This window comes from Pogoniulus pusillus, chromosome 20 (genome assembly GCF_015220805.1).
Source record: "Pogoniulus pusillus isolate bPogPus1 chromosome 20, bPogPus1.pri, whole genome shotgun sequence".
Taxonomy (NCBI): domain Eukaryota; kingdom Metazoa; phylum Chordata; class Aves; order Piciformes; family Lybiidae; genus Pogoniulus; species Pogoniulus pusillus.
This window is the reverse complement of record NC_087283.1, coordinates 21,169,426-21,193,906: the sequence shown is the minus strand read 5'-3', so window position 1 is coordinate 21,193,906 and position 24,481 is coordinate 21,169,426. Positions and strand designations below refer to the sequence as shown.

The 24,481-nt window shown below is 61.2% G+C and overlaps 1 protein-coding gene across 1 annotated transcript in view; it reads left to right on the top strand.

The window, feature by feature from the left end:
• The first annotated feature begins 3,498 nt into the window (after nucleotides 1–3,498).
• Nucleotides 3,499–24,481, top strand: part of VAC14 (VAC14 component of PIKFYVE complex) — an 87,170-nt gene continuing 66,187 nt past the window's right edge. The window contains exons 1-12 of the mRNA XM_064160542.1: nucleotides 3,499–3,632; nucleotides 5,180–5,330; nucleotides 9,302–9,469; nucleotides 10,523–10,585; nucleotides 12,751–12,858; nucleotides 14,528–14,637; nucleotides 15,444–15,550; nucleotides 16,684–16,818; nucleotides 18,019–18,171; nucleotides 21,058–21,118; nucleotides 23,570–23,714; nucleotides 23,956–24,021. Coding sequence (XP_064016612.1) covers nucleotides 3,529–3,632; nucleotides 5,180–5,330; nucleotides 9,302–9,469; nucleotides 10,523–10,585; nucleotides 12,751–12,858; nucleotides 14,528–14,637; nucleotides 15,444–15,550; nucleotides 16,684–16,818; nucleotides 18,019–18,171; nucleotides 21,058–21,118; nucleotides 23,570–23,714; nucleotides 23,956–24,021 — 1,371 coding nt within the window. The 5' untranslated portion in view covers nucleotides 3,499–3,528. The remainder of the gene's footprint in view (nucleotides 3,633–5,179; nucleotides 5,331–9,301; nucleotides 9,470–10,522; nucleotides 10,586–12,750; nucleotides 12,859–14,527; nucleotides 14,638–15,443; nucleotides 15,551–16,683; nucleotides 16,819–18,018; nucleotides 18,172–21,057; nucleotides 21,119–23,569; nucleotides 23,715–23,955; nucleotides 24,022–24,481) is intronic.

Genomic DNA, 24,481 nt, shown 5'->3' with positions numbered 1-24,481 from the left:
GCCTTTCTTTTCTTCTTTCCTTTCCTTCTTTCCTCTCCTCTTTTTCTTCTTGCCTTTATTTTCTTCTTTCCTTTCCTTCTTTCCTTCCCTCCTTTCCTTCTTTCCTCTCCTCTTTTTCTTCTTTCCTTTCCTTTTTTCCTCTCCTCTTTTTCTTCTTTCCTTTCTTTTTTTCTTTCCTTCCCTCCTTTCCTTCTTTCCTCTCCTCTTTTTCTTCTTGCCTTTATTTTCTTCTTTCCTTTCCTTCTTTCCTCTCCCCTTTTTCTTCTTTCCTTTCCTTCTTTCCTCTCCTCTTCTTCTTCTTGCCCTTATTTTCTTCTTTCCTTTCCTTCTTTCCTCTCCTCTTCTTCTTCTTGCCCTTATTTTCTTCTTTCCTTTCTTTTCTTCTTTCCTTTTCTTCTTTCCTCTCCTCTTTTCCTTCTTTCCTTTCTTTTCTTCTTTCCTTTCCTCCTTTTCTTCTTTCCTTTCTTTTCTTTTTTTCCTCTCCTCCTTTCTTCTTTCCTCTCCTTTTCTTCTCTGGCTCCCTCCACTCCCTCCTCTGCTTTCTGCTGGTTGCCGCACGGCAGGTGGGAGAGCCACGAGCTTGCCCCAGGCTGCTACCCAGAAGGTCAATCCCTTTATTGAAGCTAAGAGTGGCACTCAGGCAGTGCATTTGCTACCTGTGTGTGTCCTTTGATAGGCTCCTGCTGACAGCAGCACCCAGGGGTTCCCAGGGCTGGTCAGCCTGCCCCCCTTCAAGGCTCCCTTGCACAGCCAGCAGCCAACTTTCACACCTGCTCTGCTCCCCTTCCCTGCAGCTGTGCTCCTTATCAGAGTGACCTTAGCATCACCCTGCCTGTGCTCCTTGGTTTTCAGGCTGCTCAATTCTGCTCCCACCCTGACACTTTGGAGTTGTTCATTTTTTACCCACCCCCAGTGGGTTGTTCTTTTACTTTGCTTGGTTGTTGTTTGCCTTTCCTTTGTGGAGGGGGAGGAAGCAGAATTGAATCCCTTTCTGCTTGCCTTGAGTACAACCTCGGGGGGAAATGAGGGGAGGGGGAATGGTCCTAAGGGTGTGGAGGTTGTGGCTGTGGCAGTTTAAACTTGGATTGAACTAACCTGTTGCTGTAGAGAGGATTTCATGTGTTGGAGATGAGAAAAACAACCAACAGAAATCTGCAGACTAATAAAAGATGTTAAGAATCTCCTCTGATCTCCTCGACCTGCTGCAAGGAGAGCTCCACCTCCAGTCCTGCTTCTCCTCACCTCCAATCCTGCCTCCAGCTCGGCTGCCCCCCAGCAGAAGAATCATAGAAGCAATCAGGGCTGGAAGGGAGCACAAGGAGCAGGCAGTGCCAACCCCTGCCATGCCCAGGGACACCCTACCCTAGAGCAGGCTGCACACAGCCTCAGCCAGCCTGGCCTCAAACACCTCCAGCCATGGGGCCTCAACCCCCTCCCTGGGCAACCCATTCCAGCCTCTCACCACTCTCCTGCTCAGCAACTTCCTCCTCCCCTCCAGCCTCACTCTCCCCACCTCCAGCTTTGCTCCAGCCCCCCCACTCCTGCCACTCCCTCACAGCCTCCAAAGTCCCTCCCCAGCTTTTTTGCAGCCCCCTGCAGATGCTGCAAGGCCACCAGAAGGTCCCCTGGGAGCCTCCTCTGCTGCAGCCTGCACAGCCCCAACTCTTTCAGGCTGTGCTCACAGCAGAGCTGCTGCAGCCTCTCAGCATCCTCCTGGCCCTGCTCTGGACACTCTGCAGCATCTCCACAGCCCTCTTGTGCCAGGGGCTCCAGCACTGGATGCAGGACTCCAGGTGGGCTCTCAGCAGAGCAGAGCAGAGGGGCAGAATCCCCTCCCTGGCTCTGCTGCCCACACTGCTGCTGCTGCAGCCCAGGCTCTGCTTGGCTCTCTGGGCTGCAAGTGCACACTGCTGGCTCCTGCTGAGCTTCTCCTCCAGCAGCAGCACCCCCAAGTGCCTCTGCTCAGGGCTGCTCTGCAGCCTGGCACTGCCCAGCCTGCACTGGTGCTTGGCATTGCCTCACCCCAGCTGCAGCACCTTGCCCTTGGTCTTGTTGCAGCTCCTGAGCTTGGCTTGTGCCCACCTCTGCAGCCTGCCCAGGTGCCTCTGGCTGCCATCCCTGCCCTGCACAGGACACAAAGCTACTGGAGTGAGGCCACAGTAGGCTACTAAGATGACACCAGGGGCTGTGGGAGCTGGAGTTGTTCAGCCTGCCCAGGTGCTTCTGGCTGCTTTCTCCCTGGGGAGCATTCAAGGCCAGGCTGGATGATGCTTTGAGCACCCATCTGAGAGGTGTCCCTGGGCATGGCAGGGGGGAGGTTGGAGTTGATGATCTCTGAAATCCTTTCCAACCTAAGCCATTCTGGGTGGCTTCATCATCAGTGCTGCTCCTCCACCCCTCCTCAGCTCCAGCCTTTTACCCCCCTGCCTCCAGGCTCTCCTCTCTGCCCTGTGCAGACCCAACTGTGCCACCTTCCAAACACAGAATACCATCAGTGTGGTCCCTGCCCTGCGATCCCCTCCGACATCGCCAGAGGGCGCTGTGAGGCGCAGAGTGGGGAAACCCCTACGGCTCCCAGCGAGCAGCAGGAGCGATCCCCTCCGGCACCGCCAGAGGGCGCTGTGGGGCGCAGAGTGAGGAGAACCCCTATGGCTCCCAGCGAGCAGGAGGTGCGATCCCCTCCGTCACCGCCAGAGGGCGCTGTGAGGCGCAGAGTGGGGAAAACCCCTACGGCTCCCAGCGAGCAGCGGGAGCGATCCCCTCCGGCACCGCCAGAGGGCGCTGTGAGGCGGGGAGGGGGGAAAACCCCTATGGCTCCCAGCGAGCAGCAGGAGCGTTCCCCTCCGGCACCGCCAGAGGGCGCTGTGCGGCGCGGGAAAACCCTTACGGCTCCTAGCGAGCAGGAGGAGCGATCCCCTTCGGCACCGCCAGAGGGCGCTGTGGGGCGGGGAGGGGGGAAAACCCCTACGGGTCCCAGCGAGCAGGAGGAGCGATCCCCTCCGGCACCGCCAGAGGGCGCTGTGAGGAGCAGAGGGGGGAAAACTCCTACGGGTCCCAGCTAGCAGGAGGAGCATTCCCCTCCGGCACGGCCAGAGGGCGCTGTGAGGCGCAGAGGCGAGGGAAGCCCTACGGCTCCCAGCGAGCAGCAGGAGCGATCCACTCTGGCACCGCCACAGGGCGCTGTGAGGCGAGGAGGCGGGAAAACCCCTACGGCTCCCAGCGAGCAGCAGGAGCGATCCCCTCATGCACCGCCAGAGGGCGCTGTGGGGCGGGGAGGGGGGAAAACCCCTACGGCTCCTAGCGAGCAGCAGGAGCGATCCCCGCCGGCACCGCCAGAGGGCGCTGTGGGGCGGGGAGAGGGAAGGGGGCGTGGCAGCTGTATCACGTGTGGTGAGGTGGGCGGGGCCGGCGGGATCACGTGGGCGGGCGGGTCAGGTGGTCGGCGCTGGGGTCCGGGGTCCGCCGGCGGCGGGGCCGGGGCCGGGGCCGGTGCGGGGCCGGGGCCGGGGCCGGGGCCGGTGCGGGGCCATGAACGCGGAGCGGGACCTGGCGCCGCTGGCGCCCAGCGTGGTGCGGGCGCTGAACGACAAACTGTACGAGAAGAGGAAGGTGGCGGCGCTGGAGATCGAGAAGTGAGTGAGGCGCGGCCGGGGGAGCGGCGGAGCAACCGGCGGGCGGTCAGCCGGCTCCGGGAGGAGCGGAGCGGAGGCCGAGCCCCCCCGCCCCGGGGGCTTCGGGAGGAGCGGGAGAGCTCCGCTGGGGCCGTAGGGTCGCCGGCGGCGCGGCGGGGGGGGAGGCGGCTCGGGATGCTGTGGGTAGTGGAAGGGTCTGGTCCTGCGGGAGGGGACCGGAGCCGCCGCCTGCTGCGGGGGTGCGGGGCTTGGGGGTACCCCGCGGCTACCGGGAGGTTGTCGGTGGGGTCACCTCGCGAGGAAATGGGGTTCCAAGCAACCAGAGAGTGGCACTGAGTGCCCACCTAGCACCCAGCCCTGGCCAGTCAACCAGAGCGTGGCACTGAGTGCCCACCTAGCACCCAGCCCTGGCCAGTCAACCAGAGAGTGGCACTGAGTGCCCACCTAGCACCCAGCCCTGGCCAGTCAACCAGAGAGTGGCACTGAGTGCCCACCTAGCACCCAGCCCTGGCCAGTCAACCAGAGAGTGGCACTGAGAGCCAACCTAGCTCCCAGCCCTGGCCAGTCAACCAGAGCATGGCACTGAGTGCCCACCTAGCACCCAGCCCTGGCCAGTCAACCAGAGAGTGGCACTGAGAGCCAACCTAGCTCCCAGCCCTGGCCAGTCAACCAGAGCATGGCACTGAGTGCCCACCTAGCACCCAGCCCTGGCCAGTCAACCAGAGAGTGGCACTGAGAGCCAACCTAGCACCCAGCCCTGGCCAGTCAACCAGAGAGTGGCACTGAGTGCCCAACCTAGCACCCAGCCCTGGCCAGTCAACCAGACCATGGCACTGAGTGCCCACCTAACACCCAGCCCTGGGCAGTCAACCAGAGAGTGGCACTGAGTGCCAACCTAGCTGGGTGCTGTGCTCTGGTTAATTGGCTAGGGCTGGGTGCCAGGTTGGGCACTGAGTGCCATGGTGTGGTTGGTTGGGCAGGGCTGGGTGCTAGGTTGGCACTGAGTGCCATGGTGTGGTTGGTTGGGCAGGGCTGGGTGCTAGGTTGGCACTGAGTGCTGTGGTGTGGTTGTTTGGGCAGGGCTGGGTGCTAGGTTGGCACTGAGTGCCATGGTGTGGTTGGTTGGGCCAGGGCTGGGTGCTAGGTTGGCACTGAGTGCTGTGGTGTGGTTGGTTGGGCAGGGCTGGGTGCTAGGTTGGCACTGAGTGCCATGGTGTGGTTGGTTGGGCAGGGCTGGGTGCTAGGTTGGCACTGAGTGCCATGGTGTGGTTGTTTGGGCAGGGCTGGGTGCTAGGTTGGCCTGGCTGAGCTTGCAGCTCTCTTCCACGCTGGCTGATTGCATGGCTGGAGGTGAGTGGGGGCAGCTCTGCTCTCACCTGCACCTCCCTTCCTCATTCCTCCCCCCTTGGCCCAGGCTTAGCAGCCCTCAGAGTGGCCAAGCATCCACCTCTGATGCCCACCCCATGGATGCTGAACCCCTGTGTGCTTCCCTGGGGCAGAAGCTGAACATCCTTGGGGGGTGACTTTCCTTTTTGTGTGTTCCTCAGGCTGGTGAGAGAGTTTGTGGCCCAGAACAACACCTCCCAGATCAAACATGTCATCCAGATCCTCTCCCAGGAGTTTGCCCTCTCCCAGCACCCTCACAGCCGCAAAGGAGGACTCATTGGCCTGGCTGCCTGCTCCATCGCCCTGGGCAAGGTGGGTGCAGGCTTGGCTTGGGTGGGGAGGGGGCTCCTGAGCCTCAGGGGGACAGCTTGGAGCAAGGGCTGTGCTTGGAGCAAGGGTTGAGGCTGGAGGCAGGTGGGGTTTGGTCTCTGCTAGCCTGCAGTGAGGGACAGGAGGAGAGGGCACAGCCTCAAGCTGTGCCAGGGGAGGTTCAGGTGGGTTAGGAGGGAAAAGGTCTCCACTGAAAGGGTTCTCAGAGCCTGGCACAGGCTGCCCAGGGTGGGTGGTGCAGTGCCCAGCCCTGGAGGTGTTTGAAAGCTGCCTGGAGGTGGTGCTGAGGGAGGTGGTTTGGTGCTGGGGGAGGTGGTTTGGTGCTGGTGGCTCAGCAGTGGCACTGTGAGCTCTGGGGGAAGGGTTGGGTCTTGGTGACTTCCAGAGGCTCTTCCAACCTCTCCATCCCTGGAGGTGTTAAAAGCTGCCTGGAGGTGGTGCTGGGGGAGGTGGTTTGGTGCTGGGGGAGGTGGTTTGGTGCTGGTGGCTCAGCAGTGGCACTGTGAGCTCTAGGGGTGAGGGCTTTGGGGCTTGGTGACCTCCAAAGGCTCTTCCAACCTCTCCATCTCTGGAGGTGTTAAAAGCTGCCTGGAGGTGGTGCTGGGGGAGGTGGTTTGGTGCTGGGGGAAGTGGTTTGGTGCTGGGGGAAGTGGTTTGGTGCTGAGGGAGGTGGTTTGGTGCTGAGGGAGGTGGTTTGGTGCTGGGGGAGGTGGTTTGGTGCTGAGGGAGGTGGTTTGGTGCTGGGGGAGGTGGTTTGGTGCTGAGGGAGGTGGTTTGGTGCTGGGGGAGGTGGTTTGGTGCTGGGGGAGGTGGTTTGGTGCTGGGGGAGGTGGTTTGGTGCCGGGGAGGTGGTTTGGTGCTGAGGGAGGTGGTTTGGTGGCAGTGGCTCAGTAGTGGCACTGTGAGCTCTGGGTGGGAGGACTCTGGGGCTTGGTAACCTCCAAAGGCTCTTCCAACCTCTCCATCCCTGGAGGTGTTAAAAGCTGCCTGGAGGTGGTGCTGGGGGAGGTGGTTTGGTGCTGGGGGAGGTGTTTTGGTGCTGAGGGAGGTGGTTTGGTGGCAGTGGCTGAGCAGTGGCACTGTGAGCTCTAGGGGTGAGGGCTTTGGGGCTTGGTGACCTCCAAAGGCTCTTCCAACCTCTCCATCTCTGGAGGTGTTAAAAGCTGCCTGGAGGTGGTGCTGGGGGAGGTGGTTTGGTGCTGGGGGAGGTGGTTTGGTGCTGGGGGAGGTGGTTTGGTGCTGAGGGAGGTGGTTTGGTGCTGAGGGAGGTGGTTTGGTGCTGAGGGGAGGTGGTTTGGTGCTGAGGGGCGGTGGTTTGGTGCTGAGGGGAGGTGGTTTGGTGCTGGGGGAGGTGGTTTGGTGCTGGGGGGAGGTGGTTTGGTGCTGAGGGAGGTGGTTTGGTGCTGAGGGAGGTGGTTTGGTGCTGGGGGAGGTGGTTTGGTGGCAGTGGCTCAGTAGTGACACTGTGAGCTCTGGGGGGGGAAGGCTTTGGGGCTTGTTGACCTCCAAAGGCTCTGCCAACCTCTCCATCCCTGGAGGTGGTGCTGAGGGAAGTGGTTTGGTGCTGAGGGAAGTGGATTGGTGCTGGGGGAGGTGGTTTGGTGCTGGGGGAAGTGGTTTGGTGCTGGGGGAGGTGGTTTGGTGGCAGTGGCTGAGCAGTGGCACTGTGAGCTCTAGGGGGGAGGGCTTTGGGGCTTGGTGACCTCCAAAGGCTCTGCCAACCTCTCCATCTCTGGAGGTGTTAAAAGCTGCCTGGAGGTGGTGCTGATGGAGGTGTTTTGGTGCTGAGGGAGGTGGTTTGGTGCTGAGGGAGGTGGTTTGGTGGCAGTGGCTCAGTAGTGGCACTGTGAGCTCTGGGGGGAGGACTTTGGGGCTTGGTGACCTCCAAAGGCTCTTCCAACCTCTCCATCCCTGGAGGTGGTGCTGGGGGAGGTGGTTTGTTGCTGAGGGGAGGTGGTTTGGTGCTGGGGGAGGTGGTTTGGTGCTGGGGGAGGTGGTTTGGTGCTGGGGGAGGTGGTTTGGTGCTGGGGGAGGTGGTTTGGTGCTGGGGGAGGTGGTTTGGTGCTGGGGGAGGTGGTTTGGTGCTGAGGGAGGTGGTTTGGTGCTGAGGGAGCTGGAGGGGTTTAGTGCTTGGAAGAGGAGGCTGAGGGAAACCTCATCACCCTCTGCAGCTGCCTGAGAGGAGGCTGCAGCCAGCTGGGGTTGGGCTCTTCTCACATGCACCAAGTGCCAGGACAAGAGGGCACAGCCTCAAGCAGTGCCAGGAGAGGTTCAGGTGGGATAGGAGGGAAAAGGTCTCCACTGAAAGGGTTCTCAGAGCCTGGCACAGGCTGCCCAGGCAGGTGGTGCAGTGCCCAGCCCTGGGAGGTGCTTGAAAGCTGCCTGGAGGTGGTGCTGAGGGAGGTGGTTTGGTGCTAGTGGCACTGTGAGCTCTGGGGGAGCTGCCCAGGGTGGGTGGTGCAGTGCCCAGCCCTGGAGGGCAGCTGCAGGAAGCACTTCAGCTGTTGCTGTGGAGTCTCCTGAACCAAATCCTCAGCTTGCTCAAGTGACTCTCACTGAGGTGTGCCCAGAAGATGCCACCAAGGTGATCTGAGGGCTGGAGAACCTCCTTTGTGGGCACAGGTTGGCAGAGTTTGGGCTGTGGAGCCTGGAGGAGATTCCAGGGAGACCTCAGAGCAGCCTGGCAGTAGCTGAAGGGACTGCAGGAAAGCTGGGAAAGGACTTTGGGAAAGGGCTGGGAGTGGCAGGACCCAGAGAGAAGTTTTGAGCTGGGAGAGAGTGAAGGTGAGGAGGAAACTTGGCAGTGAGGGTGGGGAGAGACTGGGCACAGGTTGCCCAGGGAGGTTGTGGAGCACAGACACAGTGAGGGTGGGCAGAGCCTGGCACAGGTTGCCCAGGGAGGTTGTGGAGCACAGACACAGTGAGGGTGGGCAGAGCCTGGCACAGGTTGCCCAGGGAGGTTGTGGAGCACAGAGACACAGTGAGGGTGGGGAGAGCCTGGCACAGGTTGCCCAGGGAGGTTGTGGAGCACAGAGACACAGTGAGGGTGGGCAGAGCCTGGCACAGGTTGCCCAGGGAGGTTGTGGAGCACAGAGACACAGTGAGGGTGGGGAGAGCCTGGCACAGGTTGCCCAGGGAGGTTGTGGAGCAGAGAGACACAGTGAGGGTGGGGAGTGACTGGCACAGGTTGCCCAGGGAGGTTGTGGAGCACAGAGACACAGTGAGGGTGGGGAGAGGCTGGCACAGGTTGCCCAGGGAGGTTGTGGAGCAGAGAGACACAGTGAGGGTGGGGAGAGCCTGGCACAGGTTGCCCAGGGGAGGTTGTTGGGCACAGAGACACAGTGAGGGTGGGCAGAGCCTGGCACAGGTTGCCCAGGGAGGTTGTGGAGCACAGAGACACAGTGAGGGTGGGGAGTGACTGACACAGGTTGCCCAGGGAGGTTGTGGAGCACAGAGACACAGTGAGGGTGGGCAGAGCCTGGCACAGGTTGCCCATGGGAGGCTGTGGAGCACAGAGACACAGTGAGGGTGGGCAGAGCCTGGCACAGGTTGCCCAGGGAGGTTGTGGAGCACAAAGTGAGGGTGGGCAGAGCCTGGCACAGGTTGCCCAGGGGAGGTTGTGGAGCACAGAATCACCCAATGTGATCTATGATCACATTGGGTGATTCTGTGCTCCACAACCTCCCTGAAGCTGTTCAAGGCCAGGTTGGATGAGGCTTTGGAGCACCTTGTCCTGGTGGAAGCTGTTCCCTCCCCATGCCAGTGGCAGGTTGGCACTGCCTGAGCCTTTTAGATCCCTTCCAACCCACCCAAGCTGCGATTCTCTCTCCATCGCTTGAAGCAATCCGATCGCATTTAGCCCTTAGCCTTCTAACACCTCCACCCTGAAGTGGATTCCTGAGCTCCCTCCAACTCTTTTGCCCCTCTTGTGCCATGATGCTGCTGCCCACCAGGACTCTGGGCTCTACCTGAAGGAGCTGATTGAGCCTGTGCTGACCTGCTTCAACGACGCCGACAGCCGCTTGCGCTACTACGCCTGCGAAGCCCTCTACAACATCGTCAAAGTGGCCAGGGGCTCTGTCCTGCCACACTTCAATGTGCTCTTTGATGGCCTCAGTAAGGTAGGAAGCTTCTCCCCCTCCCCCCTCGAGGCTTATTTTTGGCTTGGAGATGGGGATTGTGCAGCCTGGAGAAGAGGAGGTTGAAGGGGGAGACCTCGCTCTGATGTGAGCTGTGTCTGTGCTCAGGTTCCTGCTTGGGGCATGTGGGGCAGGCTGGGGCTGGAGTCTGCTTGCACTGCAGCAAAGCCTTTGGCATCATCTGGCACAGCTGGCAGCTCCTGGCTGGGGCAGAGTCACTCTGATATGGGTCAGGAACTGGCTGGAGGGATGGGCACAGAGAGTGGTGGTGAATGGGGCCACGTGCAGCTGGCACTGGTGGTGTGCCCCAGGGAGCAGTGCTGGGCACAGGCCTGGGCAATGTCTTCAGTGATGCTCTGGAGCAGGGCATTGAGTCCAGCAGCAGGGAGGCTACAGATGGCAGCAAGCCAGGAGCAGCTGTGGAGCTGCTGGAGGGCAGCAGAGCCCTGCAGAGGGACCTGGGCAGGCTGCATGGGTGGGCAGAGGCCAAGGGGATGAGAGTGAAGAAGGCCAAGGGCAGGTTGTGCACTTTGGCCACAGCAGCCCCAAGCAGCAGTGCAGGCTGGGGCCAGAGGGGCTGAGAGCAGGCAGGCAGAGAGGGCCCTGGGGGTGCTGTGAGAGAGCAGCTGCAGAGGAGGCAGCAGTGTGCCCAGGTGGGCAGCAGAGCCAGTGGCAGAACGACAGAACTGCTGCAGGCAGCTCTGCAGCTCTCTGGGCTCTGTAAGGTCAAATCCATGTCCCTCTGCAGCTTTCCCCTGGCAACTTGTGTCTCTTGGCCACTTGAGAGTGTGGCTGTTGGCCCATGAAGCCCTGCAGAGCTGGAGGAGGTGATGGGTGCTTGATACCCTCCTCGGAGGAAGCCTCTCAGGGCTTCGTTAGCATCTGGAAGTCATTAGTTGGAGCCATATGAAGAGGTGGTGGAGATCAGGAGGGTTCCCTGTAGTGCAGAAGCAGCTCCCCAGGGTGTTGGCATGCAGGGTGGGGAGCAGAGCTGAGCCCCCTCTCTGCAGGGACTCTGCTTTGTGTCGTTCACAGCTGGCTGCTGACCCTGACCCCAACGTCAAAAGCGGCTCCGAGCTCCTCGATCGACTCCTCAAGGTAGGTTGGGTTTAACTCCTTCCCTCCCCTCCTTCCCTTCCCTCCCCTTCTTCCCTTCCCCAACCTCAGGCTCTGAGGCTGCAGGAAAAATATGGCTGGGAACCTCTCAGTGCCCAGCCAGCCTTGGCTCCAACCCCTCCAGCCACAGCCACTCCACCACCTCCCTGGGCAGCCCATGCCAGTGCCAATCACTCTCTCCGCCAGCAGCTTCCTCCTCACAGCCAGCCCACACCTGCCCTGCCACAGCTTCAGCCTGGGGCCCCTTCTGCTGCTGCTGCCTGCCTGGCACCAGAGCCCAACCCCACCTGGCTACAGCCTCCCTGCAGGCAGCTGCAGGCAGCAATCAGCTCTGCCCTGAGCCTCCTCTGCTGCAGGCTGCACCCCCCCAGCTCCCTCAGCCTCTCCTCTCAGGGCTGTGCTCCAGGCCCCTCACAGCTTTGTCGCCCTCCTGTGGACACCTTCCAGTACTGCAACTTCTCTCTGCAATTGAGGAGCCCAGAACTGGACACAGCACTCCAGGGCTGGCCTGAGCAGGGCTGGGCACAGGGGCACAAGAACCTCCCTTGTGCTGCTGCCCACACTGCTCCTCAGCCAGCCCAGGCTGCCACTGGCTCTGCTGCCCACCTGGGCACACTGCTGCCTCCTCTGCAACTGCTCTCTCACAGCACCCCCAGGGCCCTCTCTGCCTGCCTGCTCTCAGCCCCTTTGGCCCCAGCCTGCACTGCTGCTTGGGGCTGCTGTGGCCAGAGTGCACAACCTGCCCTTGGCCTTCTTCACTCTCATCCCCTTGGCCTCTGCCCACCCATGCAGCCTGCCCAGGTCCCTCTGCAGGGCTCTGCTGCCCTCCAACAGCTCCACAGCTGCTCCTGGCTTGCTGCCACCTGCAGCCTCACTGCTGCTGGACTCAATGCCCTGCTCCAGAGCATCACTGAAGGCATTGCACAGTTCAAGATGCTGAACCAGCTGAGGTGGAGGGGCTGGTGGTGATCTTGGGCAAGCTGGGTGAGGAGCTGGTGGCTTCCCACAGTGCCAGCTTTGCCTTCAGCCCTTGGGAGCTGCATGTCCAGGGACAAAAAGATTTGCAACCCAAGGGCTGGAGCACCTCTGCTGTGAGGCCAGGCTGAGAGAGTTGGGCTTGTTCAGCCTGGAGAAGAGAAGGCTTCAGGGAGACCTTTGGGTAGCCTTTCAGTGCTGAAAGGAGACTCTGTGGAAGCTGGGGACAGAGTTTTGAGCAGGGCCTCTTGTGGCAGGCCAAGGAGGTGATGGTTTGAACTGAAAGAGGCAGATTGAGAGAGGAGAGGAGGGAGAAATGTTTGACCCTGAGGATGGGGAGAGCCTGGTTTGGGTTGCACAGAGAGGTGGGAACTGCCCCGTGGCTGGCACCACTGCAGCTCAGGGGGTTTGGAGCTGTGAGCAGCCTGCTCTAGCTGCAGCTGTCCCTGCTGAGTGCTGCAGGGTTGGTCTGGATGAGCTTTAAGATCCTTTCCCACCCAAACTGCTCAGTGATTCTAGTCCCAGCAAGTTGCAGCTCCATCCCAGGTCAGCCCAGGAGCTGTTTCCCTCCTCTCCCTCCCTTGCCTAAGCGAGGAGCCGCAGGAGCAGAGCTAAGTCAGAGTGAGACTTCCCCTTCCTCTTTTGCCTGCTGAGGGCTTCTTTCTCCCCCTCTCACAGACCTCCCAGTTCCTTTTCTGCTCTCCAGAGATGAGTGGCTTCCTTCCAGCTCCTCCTTGTTAGCCCAGCAGGGAAGGAAGGCAGGCAGGCAGCCTGCTGCAGACCTGCCTTGCTGCCAGCTCTGCTCCACTGCCCTGTCGCAAGAGCCTTAACCAGGCAGCAAACCCTCAGCCTGGAGGAAGAGAGCCAAGAGAGGTTCTTCCACCTCTGCCACACCTGCTTAGGGCAAAGGTGTGCAGCACACCACTCAGGTGTGAACTGGGCTGAAGGGGGGAGGAGTGCTTGGTGCCCAGCTCAGCTTAAGCCCTGCCCCAGGAGGGGAATTTCCTGGCTCCACCGCAGGGTTCCTTCTCCTCAGCTCTCCTGCCAGCAGCTGCTTGGCATCATTTTCCCTTCCTGTGTCTTTAAGAATGCCAAGGCTGCAGGGCTGTGAGGTGAAGTGGTTGGTGGATGCCTGTCCTAACCCCCTCCCTCCCTCTGCTTGTGCTCTGCAGGACATCGTGACGGAGAGCAACCAGTTTGACCTGGTGGGCTTCATCCCACTGCTGCGAGAGAGGATCTACTCCAACAACCAGTATGCCCGCCAGTTCATCATCTCCTGGGTAGGTAGCCCTGGGGCCACCTCTGCCTGCCACTCTCAGCTCCACAGACTGCCACCTGGCAGCCCAGAGCTGGGCTTTAGGTGAGGAAGCCACAAGCGAAAGCAGAGCTTCACCCAGTGCCAGCCAGCAGCAGCTCAGGGCTCAGCTCCACACCCTCTGAGTGCTGGAGGATGCCACAAGCAGCAGCAGAGCTTCACCCAGTGCCAGCCAGCAGCAGCTCAGGGCTCAGCTCCACACCCTCTGAGTGCTGGAGGATACCACAAGCAACAGCAGAGCTTCACCCAGTGCCAGCCAGCAGCAGCTCAGGGCTCAGCTCCACACCCTCTGAGTGCTGGAGGATACCACAAGCAACAGCAGAGCTTCACCCAGTGCCAGCCAGCAGCAGCTCAGGGCTCAGCTCCACACCCTCTGAGTGCTGGAGGATGCCACAAGCAACAGCAGAGCTTCACCCAGTGCCAGGCAACAGCAGCTCAGGGCTCAGCTCCACACCCTCTGAGTGCTGGAGGATGCCACAAGCAAGAGCAGAGCTTCACCCAGTGCCAGGCAACAGCAGCTCAGGGCTCAGCTCCACACCCTCTGAGTGCTGGAGGATGCCACAAACAGCAGCAGAGCTTCACCCAGTGCCAGCCAGCAGCAGCTCAGGGCTCAGCTCCACACCCTCTGAGTGCTGGAGGATGCCACAAACAGCAGCAGAGCTTCACCCAGTGCCAGCCAGCAGCAGCTCAGGGCTCAGCTCCACACCCTCTGAGTGCTGGAGGATGCCACAAACAGCAGCAGAGCTTCACCCAGTGCCAGCCAGCAGTAGCTCAGGGCTCAGCTCCACCAGGCTGGCACCTGGCAGCCCCCTGAGGAGTGCTGAAGGAAGCCACAAACAGCAGAGCTTCACCCAGTGCCAGCCAGCAGCAGCTCAGGGCTCAGCTCCACACTCTCTGAGTGCTGGAGGATGCCACAAACAGCAGCAGAGCTTCACCCAGTGCCAGCCAGCAGCAGCTCAGGGCTCAGCTCCACCAGGCTGGCACCTGGCAGCCCTCTGAGGAGTGCTGGAGGAGGCCACAAACAACAGCAGAGCTTCACCCAGTGCCAGCCAGCAGCAGCTCAGGGCTCAGCTCCACCAGGCTGGCACCTGGCAGCCCTCTGAGGAGTGCTGAAGGAAGCCACAAGCAACAGCAGAGCTTCACCCAGTGCCAGCCAGCAGCAGCTCAGGGCTCAGCTCCACCAGGCTGGCACCTGGCAGCCCTCTGAGGAGTGCTGAAGGAAGCCACAAGCAACAGCAGAGCTTCACCCAGTGCCAGCCAGCAGCAGCTCAGGGCCCTCCTGCTGCTCCCTGCCTGCAGCACTCCTCAGCTCCTGCCTCAGGATGCAGCCCAGAATGGGCTGGGTTGGAAGGGAACCTCCAAAGCTCCTGCAGTGCAAGCCCTCTGCAGCCAGCAGGGACATCCTCAGCTAGCTCAGGCTGCTCAGAGCCCTCACCTCGAATATCTCCAGGGAGAGAGCCTCAGCTGCCTCCTCCAGAGCCCCCTCCCTGTGTCTCCATGCCTGCAGAGAATTTGTCAGCTCCCCAGAGCCTCCCAGGCAGATGGAACTGGTTTGCTTGGAGGAGACCTCCTTAGATCTGATGATCTGAGGTTGGCTCCTGCAATTCTCACCTCTTCTTCCTCCCCTGAGCTAGATCCTGCTCTTAGAGTCTGTGCCTGACATCAACCTCTTGGATTACCTGCCTGAAATCCTGGATGGGCTGTTCCAGATCCTGGGAGACAACAGCAAGGAGATCAGGAAGATGTGAGTGTGGTTGGGCAGGGGATTTGGGGGGGTTGTGGCTTGGTCCCTGGCTGTCCCCCACCCTCTTCACCTGTCCTCAGTTCTCCTGGGTAGCTGCAGGACCTGTGTGGTGGGAGGTGGAGCAATCTGCCTGGCCTGGCCTGCAGCTGGAAGTGTCCTTGGCAAGGACCTTGCCCTTCCTCAGCTGCTTGTGGCTGTGGAGGACACCCTGGGCCTGTTTTTGGTTCAGCTGAGCTTTTGCTAGCCCAAGAGCTGCAGAGGCTCTCTTCTGCTTCTAGGGTGAGCTGTTGAGGCATGGAGGGAGGGAGCTTGCAGCATGGGAGCCTCACTCAGGGGGAAGAAGAGAGGGAAGCTGCAGGAGCTCACTCCTCAAATCCATTGCTGGGCTCAAGACAGAGGCTTTTGAAAGCCCAGGAGTGGGTGGAAGCCCTCAGGGAGCTCAGAGGCTCTTGGCTTGTGCTGGCAGTGAGCAACCAGGCCTGTTGTGTAGGGCACAGGCAGGTAGTGAGCCTGGGGCCAGTCCTTGCCAGGTGGCAAGGAACAAGCAGTGAAGGCTTTGGGTGTCACTTGTTCCCCACCTCCATCTCCACCAAGCCTCTGTGGCTCTTTGGGGAGTTGAGTGAAGGTGTGGAGGCCTCTGGGCTGCCACTGGCAGCTGTGGTGAGGCAGAGAGATCCTCTCAGCCTGCTCCTGGTGGCCTCCTGTGCCATCAGCATCCTCTCGGTGTAGAAGGTTGCTCTCAGTCACTTCTCCCCCCCCCCCCCTAAGCTGTAGGAGCTCTGAGCCACAGCTCTGCCTCTCTGCAGGTGTGAGGTGGCTCTGGGGGAGTTCCTCAAGGAGATCAAGAAGAACCCTTGCAGTGTCAAGTTTGCAGAGATGGCCAACATCTTGGTGATCCACTGCCAGGCAGCAGGTCAGTGCCCACCCCCAGCGTGGCATTTCGGGGCAGGAGTCGCCCAGGTGGGACTCTCCCCCAACCTCACCCACTTGGCTGCTTCTGTGTCCCTGCTGGGTGCAAATCCTGCTGGAAGCAGGCAAGAGGTGGCTCTGCCACAGCTGGCACCACTGCTTTTCAGCCAGAGGCACCTGGGCATGCTGCAGAGGTGGGCACAAGCCAAGCTCAGGAGCTGCAACAAGACCAAGGGCAAGGTGCTGCAGCTGGGTGGAGGCAATGCCAAGCACCAGTGCAGGCTGGGCAGTGCCAGGCTGCAGAGCAGCCCTGAGCAGAGTCACTTGGGGGTGCTGCTGGAGGAGAAGCTCAGCAGGAGCCAGCAGTGTGCACTTGCAGCCCAGAGAGCCAAGCAGAGCCTGGGCTGCAGCAGCAGCAGTGTGGGCAGCAGGGCCAGGGAGGGGATTCTGCCCCTCTGCTCTGCTCTGCTGAGAGCCCACCTGGAGTCCTGCATCCAGTGCTGGAGCCCCTGGCACAAGAGGGCTGTGGAGATGCTGCAGAGTGTCCAGAGCAGGGCCAGGAGGCTGCTGAGAGGCTGCAGCAGCTCTGCTGTGAGCACAGCCTGAAAGAGTTGGGGCTGTGCAGGCTGCAGCAGAGGAGGCTCCCAGGGGACCTTCTGGTGGCCTTGCAGCATCTGCAGGGGGCTGCAAAAAAGCTGGGGAGGGACTTTGGAGGCTGTGAGGGAGTGGCAGGAGTGGGGGGGCTGGAGCAAAGCTGGAGGTGGGGAGAGTGAGGCTGGAGGGGAGGAGGAAGTTGCTGAGCAGGAGAGTGGTGAGAGGCTGGAATGGGTTGCCCAGGGAGGGGGTTGAGGCCCCATGGCTGGAGGTGTTTGAGGCCAGGCTGGCTGAGGCTGTGTGCAGCCTGCTCTAGGGTAGGGTGTCCCTGGGCATGGCAGGGGTTGGCACTGCCTGCTCCTTGTGCTCCCTCCCATCCCCTGTGACCCTCAGAGGTCCCTCCCATCCCTCCCCGTGCCGTGGTCCCGGGGGCTGAGTGCTCTGTCTGGGGGGAGCAGAGGCAGCTCTCTCTGCTCGCAGGTGTTCCTAGGGCTGGGTGGCTTCTGTCCTGCCCTCACCTTTTGCCTCTGCCCCCTCTTGCAGATGACCTGATCCAGCTGACAGCCATGTGCTGGATGAGGGAGTTCATCCAGCTGGCTGGCAGGGTGATGCTGCCCTACTCCTCGGGCATCCTGACTGCTGTCCTGCCCTGCCTCTCCTACGATGACCGCAAGAAGAGTATCCTTGTGCCACCTGCTCCTGGCACCAAGGCTGGGGAGGGCCAGGATGAGTCCTCCCAGCAGCCTTTTGGACTGAACCACAGCATCACTGAGGCTGGAGTAGACCTCTGAGAGCAGCCAGGCCAGCCTGGGAGCTCACAGCCCTGCAGCATCCAGAGCCTGGCACTCGGTGCCACAGCTGAGCCTCCCTGGAGGCCCCCTGGGGAGGGCAGCTCCATCACCCCCCTGGGGAGGGCAGCTCCATCACCCCCTGGGGAAGGCAGCTCCATCACCCCCTGGGCACTGCCTCCCAGTCCCTAATTAACCCTTGCCCTGGGGAAGTGCTTCCTGCCCCCCAGCCTGGCCCTGGGGAAGTGCTTCCTGCCCCCCAGCCTGGCCCTGGGGAAGTGCTTCCTGCCCCCCAGCCTGGCTCTGGGGAAGTGCTTCCTGCCCCCCAGCCTGGCTCTGGGGAAGTGCTTCCTGACCCTCAGCCTGGCCCTCCCCTGGCACAGCTTCAGGCCATGCCCTCTTGTCCTGGCACAAGCTGCCTGGGAGCAGAGCCTGACCCTCACCTGACTACAGCTTCCCTTTGGGTAGCTCCAGAGTGTGACAAGGTCCCCCCCTTGAGGCTCCTCTCCTCCCTCTGCCCTTTCCCCCTCCCCTCCCTCTGTGCCCCTTTTCCCCCTCCCTCTGTGCCCCTTTTCCCCCTCCCTCTGTGCCCCTTTTCCCCCTCCCTCTGTGCCCCTTTTCCCCCTCCCTCTGTGCCCCTTTTCCCCCTCCCTCTGTGCCCCTTTTCCCCCTCCCTCTGTGCCCCTTTTCCCCCTCCCTCTCTGCCCCTTTTCCCCCTCCCTCTCTGCCCCTTTTCCCCCTCCCTCTCTGCCCCTTTTCCCCCTCCCTCTCTGCCCCTTTTCCCCCCTTCCCCTCTGCCCTTTTCCCCCCTTCCCCTTTGCCCTTTCCCCCCTTCTCTCTGCTCTCCTCTGCCCCTGCTCCAGCCCCTCACTATCTCTTGCAGCAAAGGCCCCAGAGCTGCACCCACTGCTGGAGGGGAGACCTCCCCAGTGGCAGCACAGAGTGCTCCTGGTCCAGACCAAGATGCCACTGGCCCTCTGTGCCAGCTGGGCACACTGCTGGCTCACACCCAGGCAGTGGGTGGCAGCAGCTGCTGGGGCTGGGGCTGGCTTTGCCTTGGCACCTGCTTCCTTACAGCAGCCCCACTCAGACATCAAGGAGGTGGCCAATGTGTGCAACCAGAGCCTGATGAAGCTGGTCATCCCAGAGGATGATGAGGTGGATGAAGCCAAGCACTCCCTCACCCTGCTGACAGAGCCCAGCTCTTCAGAGTCCCTTTCCAAGCCAGAGCCAGCAGCCAGTGGTGAGTTCTGATTGCTTCTGAGCCAGGAGGGAAGGTCTTCAAGATGTGGTTTTTTGGGGGCTTGGAGCAGTTTAAAAGCTCTTTTGGGGGGGATTTGGGGTGATTGGTTCATAAGTGAAGCTCTGCTCCCTGGCCCTGCTGCTGCCTCCTGTGTAACTCGAGGCTGCTGGCACAAGGGGGCACAAGGAGTCAAACTCCTCCTCTCCTGCTTTGTCACTGTGCTTCTAAGACCTCCTGCTTTTTAGCAGGGAGCAGAGGTTGGAAAGCTCTTTTGAGTCACTTAGCAGCCTCTTGGGGTCACAAGAGAGCTGGCAAGGGTGGAGATGCCCTGGCTTGGATTCAGCCTTCGCTGTGCTTGAGTGGTGCCAGGAAGCTTGGGTTGGGTGGGAGGCAACTGAGCAGGTCTGAGCTCCTTCTTTAAGGGTGGCTGAAACCATCAGGAGGTTGAGGTTGGATATCAGGGAGCTCCCTGAGTGGACAGGCACTGGGACAGGCTGCCCAGGGAGGTGGTGGTGGGGATGGTGGTGGGGATGGTGGTGGTGGTGGAGTCTCCACTCCTGGATGTGCTCAAGAAGCACAGAGCAGGTCCTGGTGCTTGGACTTTGTGCTCTGTAAGGGTGGCTAAAACCATCAGGAGGTTGAGGTTGGATATCAGAGAGCTACCTGAGTGGACAGGCACTGGGACAGGCTGCCCAGGGAGGTGGTGATGGTGGTGGTGGTGATGGAGTCTCCACTCCTGGAGGTGCTCAAGAAGCACAGAGCTGGTCCTGGTGCTTGGACTTTGTGCTCTGTAAGGATGGCTGAAACCATCAGGAGGTTGAGGTTGGATGTCAGGGAGCTCCCTGAGTGGACAGGCACTGGGACAGGCTGCCCAGGGAGGTGGTGGTGGTGGTGGTGGTGATGGTGGTGGTGGAGTCTCCACTCCTGGAGGTGCTCAAGAAGCACAGAGCAGGTCCTGGTGCTTGGACTTTGTGCTCTGTAAGGATGGCTGAAACCATCAGGAGGTTGAGGTTGGATATCAGAGAGCTCCCTGAGTGGACAGGCACTGGGACAGGCTGCCCAGGGAGATGGTGGTGGTGGTGGTGGGGATGGTGGTGGTGGTGGTGGAGTCTCCACTCCTGGAGGTGCTCAAGAAGCACAGAGCAGGTCCTGGTGCTTGGACTTTGTGCTCTGTAAGGATGGCTGAAACCATCAGGAGGTTGAGGTTGGATATCAGAGAGCTCCCTGAGTGGACAGGCACTGGGACAGGCTGCCCAGGGAGGTGGTGATGGAGGTGGTGGTGATGGTGATGGTGGTGGTGGTGGTGGAGTCTCCACTCCTGGAGGTGCTCAAGAAGCACAGAGCTGGTCCTGGTGCTTGGACTTTGTGCTCTGTAAGGGTGGCTGAAACCATCAGGAGGTTGAGGTTGGATGTCAGGGAGCTCCCTGAGTGGACAGGCACTGGGACAGGCTGCCCAGGGAGATGGTGGTGATGGTGATGGTGGTGGAGTCTCCACTCCTGGAGGTGCTCAAGAAGCACAGAGCTGGTCCTGGTGCTTGGACTTTGTGATCTCCAAGGCCTTTGTATGGCTCTCTGTGTGTCTGAGCCTCCATTCCAGAGGAGCAAACCCAACCTGGGGCAGAGAGCTGAAGCTGGGCAGGCTGCTAGAGGACTCCTACCATCCTCATCCTCCTGCCAGCTTCATCCAGCACCTGTGATGGTGCAGAGGAGTTTGCCAGGGAGTGTAGAAGGCTCCTTGCAGACAGAAGGGATCCTCCTGCTCCCTGTTGCTGGGGTCCCTGCAGGAGGTTGTGGAGCTCTCCTCAGAGCAGGCAGGGAGGTGGGTGAGGAACTGGGTACAAGACAGAGCTCAGAGGGTGGTGATCAGTGGTGCCAGGCCCAGCTGGAGAGCTGTGACCAGTGGAGTCCCCCAGGGATCAGTGCTGGGGCCAGACCTGTTCAACAGCTTCATCAGTGCCACTGCTGAGGGCACAGACAGAGTCTGCTGGGCAGGTTTGCTGCTGACACCAAGCTGGGAGGCTTGGCTGAGCCAGCTGCAGGCTGTGCTGCCACCCAGAGAGCCCTGGGCACAGAGCTGGGCACAGAGGAGCCAGGGGAGGCTCAGCAAGGGCAAGGGCAGAGTCCTGCACCTGGGGAGGAAGAGCAAACTGCAGCAGCAGAGGCTGGGAGGTGACTGCTGGAGAGCAGCCCCAAGGAGAGGGCCCTGGGGGTGCTGGGGCAGAGCATCCCTGGCACAGCAATGTGCCCTGGGGGCCAAGAGGCCAATGGGGGCCTGGGGGGCACTCAGCAGAGTGTGCCCAGCAGAGCCAGGGAGCTTCTCCTGCCCCTCTGCTCTGCCCTGCTGAGAGCTCCTCTTGAGCCCTGCCTTCAGTTTGGGGCTCCCCAGGTGCAGAGGGACAGGAACTGCTGGAGAGGGTCCAGGGGAGGCTGTGAGGATGCTGAGGGGCCTGGAGCAGTGCCTGGGGAGGAGAGGCTGAGGGCCCTGGGGCTGCTTAGGCTGGAGAAGAGAAGGCTGAGAGGGGATTGGATCAATGTCTGCAACTCTCTGAGGGCTGGGGGCAGGAGGGGGGGACAGGCTCTGCTCACTGCTCCCTGGGCTAGGCCAAGCAGCAGTGGATGGAAGCTGCAGCACAGGAGGCTCAGCTCAGCACAAGGGCAACTTCTTGGCTGGAAGGGTCCCAGAGCCTGGCACAGGCTGCCCAGAGAGGCTGTGGAGTCTCCTCTGGAGCCTCTCCAGCCCTGTCTGGATGTGTTCCTGTGTGCCCTGAGCTGGATTGTGTAGTCCTGTTCTGGCAGGGAGGGGGTTGGAGTGGATGATCTCCTTGGCTCCCTTCCAACCCCTGTGATCCCTGCCATTCCCACTAACCTCCCTTCTTTCCCCTGCAGGATCTCTGGAAGCATCTGGTGACTCCAACCTCAGCAGCAGCAGTGTCTTCACAGTCACCAGGTAGGTTCTGGTCCTTGCTTCAGAGGATCTGGAGAAGAAGGGGGAAGGCTTCTGGCACCTCCTGAGAGAGGCTGACAGAGCTGTGTGGGAGGATGAGCTGGAGGAGGACACTGTGGGGGTGGCTGGGGATGGCCTAGCATCATCTCTGGTGCTTCTGCACCATAGAGTCACAGAATCAAGCAGGTTGGAAGAGACCTCCAAGCTCATCCAGTCCAACCTAGCACCCAGCCCTTGCCAGTCAACCACACCATGGCACTAAGTGCCTCAGCCAGGCTTTGCTTCAACACCTCCAGGGATTGTGACTCCACCACCTCCCTGGGCAGCCCATGCCAGTGCCAATCACTCTCTCTGCCAGGAGCTTCCTCCTCACAGCCAGCCCACACCTGCCCTGACACAGCTTCAGCCTGGGGCCCCTTCTGCTGCTGCTGCCTGCCTGGCACCAGAGCCCAACCCCACCTGGCTACAGCCTCCCTGCAGGCAGCTGCAGGCAGCAATCAGCTCTGCCCTGAGCCTCCTCTGCTGCAGCCTGCACCCCCCCAGCTCCCTCAGCCTCTCCTCACAGGGCTGTGCTCCAGGCCCCTCCCCAGCCTTGCTGCCCTTCTCTCAGCACCTTCCAGCACCTCAGCAGCTCTCTGCAATTCAGGAGCCCACAGCTGGACACAGCACTCCAGGGCTGGCCTGAGCAGGGCTGGGCACAGGGGCACAAGAACCTCCCTTCTCCTGCTGCCCACACTGCTCCTGAGCCAGCCCAGGCTGCCACTGGCTCTGCTGCCCACCTGGGCACACTGCTGCCTCCTCTGCAGCTGCTCTCTCACAGCACCCCCAGGGCCCTCTCTGCCTGCCTGCTCTCAGCCCCTCTGGCCCCAGCCTGCACTGCTGCTTGGGGCTGCTGTGGCCACAGTGCACAACCTGCCCTTGGCCCTGATGCTGGGGCAGCAGGAGTGGTGCTGAGGCAGCAGGAGTGGTGCTGGGGCAGCAGGAGTGGTGCCAGTGCTGCAGTTGGGCTCTCAGCAGAGCAGCTCAGAGGGGTTGAATCTCCTCCCTCCCCCTGCTGCCCTCCGCAGCTCCATCCACCCTAAAAGCCTCTTCTGGCAGCCCTCAGAGGCCATGCCAGGGCCACCTTCATCTTCCCCAGGAGGAGGAGGAGGAGGAGAAGATCTGGGCCAGTGGGTTAGATGGAAGCAATCCCAGCTGACATCTGCCCTGCTGCAGATGCCAATGCTGGAGGCTCAGAGGTTGGCACCGAGGCGGTGCCCTCGCTGCTGCTGCTGGGGGATAACAGGGAGCAGGCTCTGAGCTGCCAAGCAGCTGAGGCTCTGCTGCTGTCTCCCTTCACCCCTGCAAAGGTGGCAATCTGCTGCTGCTCCCTTGTGCAGTGTGGGCACTGTAGGAGTTTGCCCCCTGCCCAGTTTCAGCCCCTCTGGATGGTGCCTGGGGGCTGGGCTGAGTCAAGAGGCTGCTTCTCCACCAGCAGACCCCACTCTGGGGGCTACAGCACAAGGTTTGGGGGGGAGCAGCTGAGGGAAGTGGAGGTGTTCAGCCTCTGGGGGGGTGAGGGGAAAGCTTTTGGCTCTGCAGCTGCCTAGGAGGAGGTGAGAGCCAGGTGGGGGTTGGGTTCTTCTCCCAGAGAACAAGCAGCAGGGGAAGAGGAAACAGCCTCAAGTCACAGCAGGGCAGGTTGAGGTTGGACAGGTCCCAAAGGAACACATCCAGACAGGGCTTGAAAGTCTCCAGAGAAGGAGAGTGGGGAAGGAGCAGGGCAAGGAGGCAGCTGAGTGGGGCAGGAGCAGGGCAAGGTGGCAGCTGAGTGGGGCAGGAGCAGGCTAAGGAGGCAGCTGAGTGGGGCAGGAGCAGGGCATGTGGGCAGCTGAGTGGGGCAGGAGCAGGCTAAGGAGGCAGCTGAGTGGGGCAGGAGCAGGGCATGTGGGCAGCTGAGTGGGGCAGGAGCAGGGCAAGGAGGCAGCTGAGTGGGGCAGGAGCAGGGCAAGGAGGCAGCTGAGTGGGGCAGGAGCAGGGCAAGGAGGCAGCTGAGTGGGGCAGGAGCAGGGCAAGGAGGCAGCTGCGTGGGGCAGCTGAGTGGGGCAGGAGCAGGCTAAGGGGCAGCTGAGTGGGGCAGGAGCAGGCTAAGGGGCAGCTGAGTGGGGCAGGAGCAGGCTAAGGAGCAGCTGAGTGGGACAGGAGCAGGCTAAGGAGCAGCTGAGTGGGGCAGGAGCAGGGCAAGGAGTTGGGCACCACAGCTCTGCCCTCTCTGCCCTGTGTATGCCCCCTCAGCCTGGCAGCAGGGAGTTGGGCACCACAGCAGTGCCCTCTCTGCCCTGTGTATGCCCCCTCAGCATGGCAGCAGGGAGTTGGGCACCACAGCAGTGCCCTCTCTACCATGTGTATGCCCCCTCAGCCTGGCAGCAGGGGGTTGGGCACCACAGCTCTGCCTCAGCCTCTCCTCCTCTGCAGCTCCGAGCGGCTGCAGGTGCCCCTGAACCTGGATGGCATCGTCCAGGTGCTCGACTGCCACCTCCACGACAGCTCCACTGGGATGATGACCAGGATTGCTGTCCTCAAGTGGCTCTACCACTTGTACATCAAGACCCCTCGTAAGGTAGGTGCCAGGTGCCCACCTTGGGGTAGGTAGGGGGTAGGAGGGTACCTCCTGCTTCCTCCGTCCAAGCCTCCTCCTCGCCGCCTTGGCGCTGGCTGCTCTCTCAGCAGGCTTTGCCATCCTCTGCTGCCTTTTGGCTGCTCCTCAGCTCAGCCTTCAGCAGCTTCTCCATGTGGCAGCAGGGTGGTGGTAGTGGGTGCCCAGCTGGAGGGCTGATGCCACCCATCTTTCTGCCCCTTAGATGTTCCGCCACACCGACAGCCTCTTCCCCATCCTCCTGAGGACCCTCTCGGATGAGTCGGATGAGGTGAGTGAGTGAGTGCTGCACAAGGTCCTCCTCAAGCTCTCTGCTGCCACCTCTAAGCCAGGCTTTGAGTTTGAGCTGGGAGCTTTGGCACCTGGGCTGTGGGTTAAGCCCAAGCAGACTCACTGCAGAGCCTGTGGTGCCCGGCTGGATGCCAGGCAAGCTCAGGCCCTTCTGTCTGTTGAAGCCTTCTTCTTTTCCACCTCTGAGAGGTGCTCCTTCAAAAGCAGCTCCTAAAGAAGTCCTTTTCACCTACCAGGCAAGAGTGCTGGGGGCTCAGGTGTCTTCTCCATGGGGTTGTGCCATGCTGATGTCCTCAGGGAGTGGCAATCTGAGCACTCTGGAGGTGCCAGGGGGATGCTGCTCCACAGCCTCCCTAGAGGTGTTCAAGGCCAGGTTGGATGTGGGTTTGATTGACCTGCTCTAGTGGGAAGTGTCCTTGCTTATGGCACAGGGAGGGTTG